The sequence below is a fragment of the Humulus lupulus genome, chromosome 9 (assembly GCF_963169125.1).
Source record: "Humulus lupulus chromosome 9, drHumLupu1.1, whole genome shotgun sequence".
NCBI lineage: Eukaryota > Viridiplantae > Streptophyta > Magnoliopsida > Rosales > Cannabaceae > Humulus > Humulus lupulus.
Window position 1 is genome coordinate 50,239,499 of NC_084801.1, and position 8,887 is coordinate 50,248,385.

At 40.7% G+C, this 8,887-nt stretch overlaps 1 protein-coding gene across 1 annotated transcript; it reads left to right on the plus strand.

Moving 5' to 3' along the window:
- The first annotated feature begins 2,943 nt into the window (after positions 1 to 2,943).
- On the plus strand, positions 2,944 to 3,390 carry LOC133799695 (uncharacterized mitochondrial protein AtMg00820-like). Its single transcript, XM_062237695.1, has one exon. It carries the CDS (start codon positions 2,944 to 2,946, stop codon positions 3,388 to 3,390), a length of 447 nt encoding a protein of 148 aa, XP_062093679.1.
- The last annotated feature ends 5,497 nt before the right edge of the window (positions 3,391 to 8,887 follow it).

An 8,887-nucleotide genomic window follows, 5' to 3' on the forward strand; every position in this document is an offset into this window, starting at 1 on the left:
AAACTATCGCTATTAACATCAACGTCGACAGTTAATAAAAGCTTGTTAAACCATGTATTTAGAATATTATTTTCTAGTGGTGTTTTTGGCATTTGTGTGTATTACCTTTCTCCCTTTTTCTGTACTAAGGACATGTGCTATGTGGTCCATTTTTCTCTTTGCAATATATTGTCCTGTACATAACCTTTTTTAATTAAGGAATACAACAGTCTTTTTTCTTCCTTCACGATATTCTTTTATGGTATCCAAGCCACTAACAGCTCAATGGCCTCTGATGTTAGCTCAGCCCAATCTGTCTCCCAACCACCGACCGCCCAAGTACCACCAGACCCCACTATCTCCTCCACTCCCATGCCTACCCCATTAACCCTAGTTCCCATACTGCCTTCTTCTTCTCCTTTGCCTACCCTTCCATCCGTAAATCAACCCATTTCAGTCAAGCTTGATGAAAATAACTTTGTGGTCTGGCAAACCCAGATGCTAAATATCATTATTGCTAATGGTTTGGAGGACTTCATCAATGGATCTCGGCCCTGTCCAGTCCTCAATCCCTCAGATCCAGCTGCTCCAACCAACCAAGACTTACAAGCTTGGCAGAGGTATAACCGTTTAGTTATGAGCTGGATTTATGCCTCCATTAATGAGTCTCTATTGGGTCAAATCGTGGGGTATACTACTGCTTTCGAGATCTGGATTGCTCTGGAGCAAATCTATGTTTTTGCTTCCTTTTCTCGCCTCACGCAGCTTCGCAAAACTCTGCAAACTCTGAAGAAAGATGGCCTCACAGCAATCGCCTATATCCAGAAGTTTAAGGGTCTCTGAAACACCCTTGCTTCGGCTGGGGACCCTGTTTCCTACAATGATCAGATGATTTACTTATTGAATGGTCTGGGTCATGACTATAATGCATATGTAACCCCTATTCAGGCACGAGCGGATAAACCCACTATGGAGGAAACCTATAGCTTGCTTCTCAACTATGATGCTCGCCTCAATCGCCAAAACTCAGTTGACACTCTCAGCTCCCTTCAAGCCAATTTTGCCAACCTTTCCCCTCACAAATCTAAACACAAAAACCCACCATATTTTCCTCCAAACTACATTTCTCAACCCAAATCTCCCTCTCATCCACCCCGTTCTTCTCACCCTTGGCCTTCTTCCTCTTCACCTTCCACCAATTCACGGCCTCCCCACCACCCTCGCCCCCGATGCCAGATCTGCTTGATAGTTGGTCATACGACCAATATATGCTACCATCGTCAAAACCTCCAATATCAGCCCTCCCCATCTCCACTGAGACCATTCCATGCTCTCATCTCTCAGCACACTCTTGGACCCTTACCCTCTCCATCTTCTCATGGGGTTGTTTCTTATTTGGATCCATTTTGGTATATGGACTCAGGGGCCTCTCATCACTTCACGCCTGACTTGAACTTATTGGAGGGCGCCCAACAGTTCACTGGTACTGATCGCATTGTTGTGGGTACGGGTAAGCATGCTTCGATTTCTTATTTTGGTTCAGCTCATTTGCCAGCATATAACTCTGTTCTTACTCTATCTAAAGTCTATCATTCTCCTTCCATATCCAAATATCTGCTTAGTGTCTCTCAGTTGTGTGCAGATAACAATGCCTTTGTTGAATTTTATCCCACTTGCTTTTATGTCAAACACTAGGTCAGCAAACAAACACTCCTCGCGGGTTTTCTTGATAATGGCATTTACAAAGTCTCGCCTCCATCCTCCTCCACCTCCGTCACTCCATTTCAGTTGTTTCATGCTTCCACTTCGGATCCCAATCTGTGGCATTCTCGTTTAGGTCATCCAGCTCAAGATATTACTACTCATGTTTTATCTACTTGTAATTTTTCAGTTTCAAAGAACTCTAAGTTCTCATTTTGTACTGCTTGTCAACAAGCTAAATCACATAGTCTTCCTTTTCCAATTTCTGTATCTCAGGCTACCAAGCCTTTTGAATTAATACATAGTGACTTGTGGGGTCCTTCCCCTGTTTCTTCCATTACTGGTGTTCGATATTTCATATTGTTTATTGATGATTTTTCTAGTTTCACTTGGTTGTATTTACTATCTTCCAAAGATGAGGCATTGAAAGCATTTCTTACTTTTAAATCAATGATTTTCACTTAATTTAATTCCTCTATCCAGTGTGTTCACATGGATTGGGGAGGTGAATTTCCTTCCCTTACCTCTGTTTTTGCCTCTCATGGTATCCTACCCGAATTTTCTTGTCCTTACACTCCTCAACAAAATGGGAGAGTGGAACGCAAGAATCGACACATTGTTGAAACGGGGCTTGCCTTGCTTGCCCATGCCTCGGTTCCTTTGTCCTACTGGCCATATGCATTCATAGCTGCTACCTATTTAATTAATAGGCTCCCCACCCGAGTCCTTCATCTCACCAGTCCATACTTTGTTTTATACCAAAAATAACCTCAACACTCTCATCTTCGTGTGTCTGGTTGTGAGTGTTTTCCCTTTCTTCGCCAATATAATGCTCATAAAATTGAATTTCGCTCTCAATCTTGTACTTTTCTTGGTTACAGTAGTCACCATAAAGGGTATCTATGTTTAAATCTTGGCACAGGCCGCCTCTATGTAACTCAACATGTTGTGTTCAATGAGCACAACTTTCCCTTCTCCTCTCTTCCTCCTTCCACCCCATCGCAGTCTTCTCACTCAATTATTCCCTCCCTTCCCTTCATTCCACCACCTCCCCGTCCCTCTGCTTCCCCTTCAGGTCCTCCTCTCTCAGTGTCACCTCCTTGTACCCCTTCTTCCCCATCTTTGCCTACTGCACCTTCATCTCTATCTTCTTCACTCTTTTCTTCCCCTATTTCCCCAAAATCTATTTCCCCTTCTCCTTCCTCTGCTGGCAATGAACTCAATCCATCCATGCCATCTCGCCTACCACAAAGTGCACACCCCATGATCACACGGGCCAAGTCAGGTATATTTAGACCCAAGTTGGTATCAAGTATCCTTGATCGTGTGCCTATTGAACCATCTTGCTTTACTGAGGCAAACAAACACCAAGTCTGGAAAGCTGCTATGCAGCAAGAAATCACTTCTTTAAACTCCCAGGGCACCTGGAATTTAGTTTCCCCACCTCAAGATGCCAAAATCATTGGCTGTAAATGGGTGTACAAAGTTAAATTACATGCTGATGGAACGGTTGAACGGTACAAGGCCCGCTTGGTGTCTAAGGGTTACCATCAAACCCATGGTCTTGACTTTCATGAGACCTTTAGCCTCGTCATTAAACCCACAACTATTCGTCTTGTCCTCAATATTGCAGTATCTCGGCATTGGGCTATTAAACAGTTGGATATTCAGAATGCATTTCTTCTTGGTGATCTTGCTGAAACTGTTTAATGAGCCAACCCCAAGGCTTCGTTGATCCTACTTACCCACATCATGTTTGCAAGTTATTGAAGTCCTTGTATGGTCTCCGTCAGTCACCTCGAGCATGGTTTATGAAACTATGTAATGCTCTTCTTACTTGGGGTTTTCAAGCTTCCCAGGACGATACCTCCATGTTTTATTACTCTGCTAGGTCTATTTTTCTCATTGTTCTAGTGTATGTTGATGATATCATAATCATGGGTTCATGCTCCACCAAAATAGTAGCATTGATGGCCTACCTTCATCGTCACTTTTCTGTCAAAGATCTTGGGGATTTGCAGTTTTTTCTTGGCTTAGAAGTCCACTGTTCCTCAGCAGGCTTACACTTAAGTCAGGCTAAATATTTCAGAGATTTACTCACTAAATCTGGTTTATTAGATTCCAAGCCATTGTCTACACCACTTGCTTTAGGATCTATTTCCTTACATGATGGTACCCCTTTACCATCCTCTACTGAGTACAAGAGTCTTGTTGGTGCGCTTCAATACTACACTCTTACGCGACCTGACCTTGCTTTCTAAGTTAACAAACTATTTCAATTCAAGCACTCTCCCACTGATGTACATATGCAGGCAGTCAAGCGATTTCTTCGCTATATCAAGGGTACAAGTCATCTTTTAAAGCTCAATGCCGACAACTATAAACTATCGCCAAAATCTAAATTAAAAAACCTAAAAATATAATTTAAAAAATAAACTAAACTATGTTAATATATTTATAAAAATATGTATTAATAGTTAATTTCGTTTAACATATTTATAAAATTAATATTAATTGAAAATGGGTTATTTTTATAGAAAAAAATAGGTTATTTTTATTGATTGGGTCGAAGCCCAAGGGCTTACATCTAACCCTTATACCCTATCTCCCCTCTAACTCACCCATTCTCTCTCAACCATCTTAGCCTCACCCTCAATCTCACCTCTCGGCTCTTTCTGTCTTGCAGGAGACGGGGCTCGTGTGAAGGTTCAACGAAGCTACAAGGGGCGAGATAGGGCTCCGCTGTGTTTCAGACGTGACAGGGGGGGGGGGGCTTTAAATTGCGATGGGCTTGCGAGCAGTTGACTACGACGGGGCTGGGTGGAATGACGTGGCTTATGGATCTCGACGGTGGCAGTTGCAGCAGGTGAGCAACGGGTCCTCCTCCATATTTGTTAATCCCTTCTTCATTCCTTCAATATTTTCATTTTTATTTTTATTTTTTCTGTGTTTTGAAGAGTGCTTGCTTCCATTCATAATTTGGGTTTCTATGAGTGTTGCTCTGTTTTGGTTTCATTTGCATTTATATTAAGGTGAATTTCAAATGATGCACTATACTCTGTCATTGTAAAGATTATATTAGTGACTCATTACTCATCTTATTTATTTTGCTCTTGTTTTTTGTATAGATTTCTGATGCACATCTTGCATATCTTAGTTGCTCTCTGATTGTTGCTCGTAGATTGCTGATGTGAAGTTTAATTTTTCTTGATATGCAAATAACCTCATCCGTAGGATATAGAAAAAAATAATGGATGGCTTGTAGTATATATATTGTTTGCTCTATATTATTTTTCTTCATTGTTCATTAAATATGTTGTGAGCCCAATTATCACACTGATAATATTAACAGACTAAGTAGTATGAATATATCTTTACTACTGTATAATATGTCTGCTTTATTATGAGTTAGTCATAAACATTAAAGTGTATAACGAATATGTTTATTAAGTATGTTGTATGTTTTGAGAAAGTAAAAGTTGATTGACTTTCTTTTTTTCTTATTGGAAATTTTCAGCGTTGAAAGAAATTCTAAATTTTTAGATTTGATACATAGTGATTTATGTGAACTAAGTGGAATGTTAACTAGAGGAAGAAGTAGATATTTTATTACTTTCATAGATGATTGCTCTTGGATCACATATGTATCTTTTCTTAAGAACAAATATGAAGCATTTAATGTGTTTAAAGCATATAAAGTAGAAGTTGAAAATCAATTAGAAAGGAAAATAAAAGTGCTTAGAAGTGGCATGGGTGGTGAATATTTATCCAATGATTTCAACTTTTTGTGTGAAGAGCATTGAATAATACATGAATGTTCGCCCCCATATACTCCACAACAAAATGGTATAGCGGAAAGGAAAAATAGAACATTTCTTGAGATGATTAATGTTATGCTATTACATTCAAAATTGAGTTTTAATTTGTGGGGTGAAGCCTTGCTCTCTACATGTCATATTTAAAATCGTATTCCCATGAATAAAAATAATGTATCTCCATATGAGCTATGGAAAGGAGAGAAACCAAACATTTGTTATCTTAAAGTGTGAGGGTGTCTTGCTTATAGCAAGAACACGTATCCTAAAATGACCAAGTTGGGTTCAAGAGCTATAAGATGTGTATTTGTGGGCTATGCAACAAATAACAAAGCTTATAGATTATTAGACTTGAAGTCTAATGTGATAATTGAATCAAGAGAGGATGAGTTCTTTGAAAACATGACATGCCATGACAACAAGTTAATAGAACCAACTCAAATTAAAAATCCTCAAGAGGAGACTCCTAAAATGCTTGGTGAGCAACCTCTATTGCCTAGAAGGAGCCAAAGGATCAAAGATTTTGGATCAAGTGGTAAGTGTTCTCAAATAGAGACTTTTGACGCAGTTTTTCGCCAACAATGAATCAAGAAAATAACAAGGATGAATTAATGCTTAATGGTAAACCAAAATAAGAAAATTACTCTCAAGAACACTGGCCTTTTTGCGTGGTTCAATGGTTAAAATCCAACTAGTCCACGAGTCTATATTATTACTATTTTTCTCTCTCTATTTTGACAGAGTCTCGATATTACAGAATAACCCTCCCCCTTCCTGTCCAATATTCTCAATATTTATAGAGGAACTCCTTGGACATGTTTGGGTAACCACGTGAGTTAATCACATATTTGCATATATATTACATTTATTATAAGATATTCCCATTTATATTAGGATACGATTTGATCATGAAATAAATAGATTCCAAATATCTGGAACATTAAATATCACAGGCTAGCCATAGACGATCGTAAAAATCATCCGAGTCTTCGGGGATCTACAGATACGCCATATCCTCAATCTACCACGAGCTGAACACACCATCGAGCTCGTATCATGGAGGTAATGTCTGATAAATATTACAAGCTCGCGCTTTTCAACTTAGGTATCCCTAGCTCGAATAATCAGCACAAGAACCGTGCCGTTAATGTAAATAATACTTGGATTTATAAGTTATTCCTTCCCTGCAGTCATCTACTAGCTATACACGATCTGACTGAAAGACTCGTGCTAAAATTAGGATACACATTTGCCCCCCAAGTTCCTGCTCGTGGATTATGATGTCATCTTCTGACCTACACTGTAGGGACTTTCAGACTTCCATTACAATTTCCCATACTTGTCTACTACTCGAGTTCTAGATACGTGGAACACTACAACTAGCGTATGTTCAGGTTTCGAGGACTACAATAATTGTCTTGTCAACTTTTTGCCGCCGTTTTTTCCTTTGAAACACAGCCCTCGGATCTTGTACTGACCAAATCGGATGGCCCAATTGATTTATGTTGTTTACGTATAAATAGTGTGGACAATTTCCACAGTTCATCACCTTTTATTCGAAATCTTTCTTCATTTTCTTTCTTCTGTGTTTTCAAACCCTTCTTCCTTCCCAGAGAAAAGAGAACCCAAAAAATCCTTGTTGCAAGATCTCTCTGACATTCGACTGTTCAATTACTCAGGAGTGAGTCTCCCAGGCCTTGTGAAACATACTTCTTCATCCGACGAACACACTGTAAGTATTGTCGTTTCAAATAAACTCTTTCTTTACTGATTTCTGCCATTTATTTACCATGTTCATCCATGCTTCACCGTACCGTAGTTAATATTAGGTTGTTTTCTCAATGTTTTTGGAACATAGGCTTCAACTTTAGGTTTACTGAGATGGTTTAGAGTATCTCCTAAAACTATGACTTTCACAAAACAGGGTATTTTTTGGGTAGATTTGGGTAATTTATGGCAAAATTTAGGAAATACCCATTCGGGTTATAGAAGATGAAAGGTTAGGGTTCAAAAATCAGATTGCTTAGGGAACATGTTTCTTGAGTGGTTTTTTTTTCCTAAACCGCCCCTAAGGACAGTAGTGGCCGGATTTTCTGACACACGGATCCCTAAACGTCAGGGATCTGTTGGGAAACCGAGGCGCGTAGCGTAGGGTAGCGCGTGGGATCACGTAATGGGCTGAGACTAACACAGCTCGTATATCATAGATATCATTCTCCTCCGTACATCCATGTCATAACCTTTACAAAATCTTAGGTTGCCTACTATGTGACTCATCATTCTTCTTCGTTAGGCGATCTAATGGCACCCAAGAAGAGCGTACCCAAGAAGAGTGTACCTAAGAAAAATGCACCTGGCTCGTCGGCTTAACAAACCAACAAGGGAAAAGAGATCGCCTCCGAATCTCCTCTTCCTCATTTCGGCCCTGTGGTAGAGAGGGAGATCGTGATTGACCCCAATGAATTCTTCGAGGCAGAGACGATCGTCTCCAAGATCACGACCCAAGGAAGGGTCAATAAAATAATGCTAAGCCACAACATAGAGGTAGGGTCCGAGGTCCTCATTGCCCGACCTCCGTTCAAAGGGGAACTGAGCTATGAACCCCTCCAGGATGACTTTGCGGCCTGGAGCGATGAGCACTTAAAGGCAGGGGCCTTCCTTCCCCTAGACTAATATTTTGCTGATATCCTCAACTACGTGAAATTGGCACCGTTTCAGCTCCCCCCAAATTCATACCGAATTCTAGCGGGGCTGAAATACCTCTTTTTAAAGAATCAGTGGGAGGTCCCCACTTCGGCAGATTTCCTCTACTTCTTCTGCCTTAAGGCCGACCCGGAGCAAAGAGGGCGAGGTGACAGATTCTACTACCTCACCAGATTCCCGAACTCAGCCTCGGTTATCGAGCTCCCCAGCCACCCCAATGACTATAAGGATCAATTCTTTATTTCGAATGGGTTTCAAAACTGTGAGCATCGATATTTCAACCGTCCTTGTAAGTCTTCTTTCTTTTCTCAGCTCGCAAAGTCATTCTCTCTTTTTAATAGACATACTCCTTGTGTTTATACTAATTGGATATACCATTTTTTGTGCAGCCATATTCGCGAGGACAGAGAAGTCTGTGACCCTCGGGGGTCAGTATGACACGTTGTATATGCTCCTGCCCTGCGAGAAGGATTATCGCCGGCTTGTGAATGACATCACAATGCTGGCGTGCCAATTAATCGTTGAAGGCCAGACTTTGGCCTTAAGAAGGACACATGCTAACCTTCCAGTAGTCCACGAGCTCCCGCCTCCCCCAGAAGGAGACTCTGAGGCCGCTGAAGGTGAGGAACAAGAAGAAGATGAAGTGCCTCTTGTGCGAAAGATGCGGGCTCCCGAGGCTGCTCGGGGTC

What these genes read in the sequence shown, in the direction of transcription:
- LOC133799695 (XM_062237695.1), top strand. Translation starts at nt 2,944, where the DNA reads ATGATCACACGGGCCAAGTCAGGTATATTTAGACCCAAGTTGGTATCA.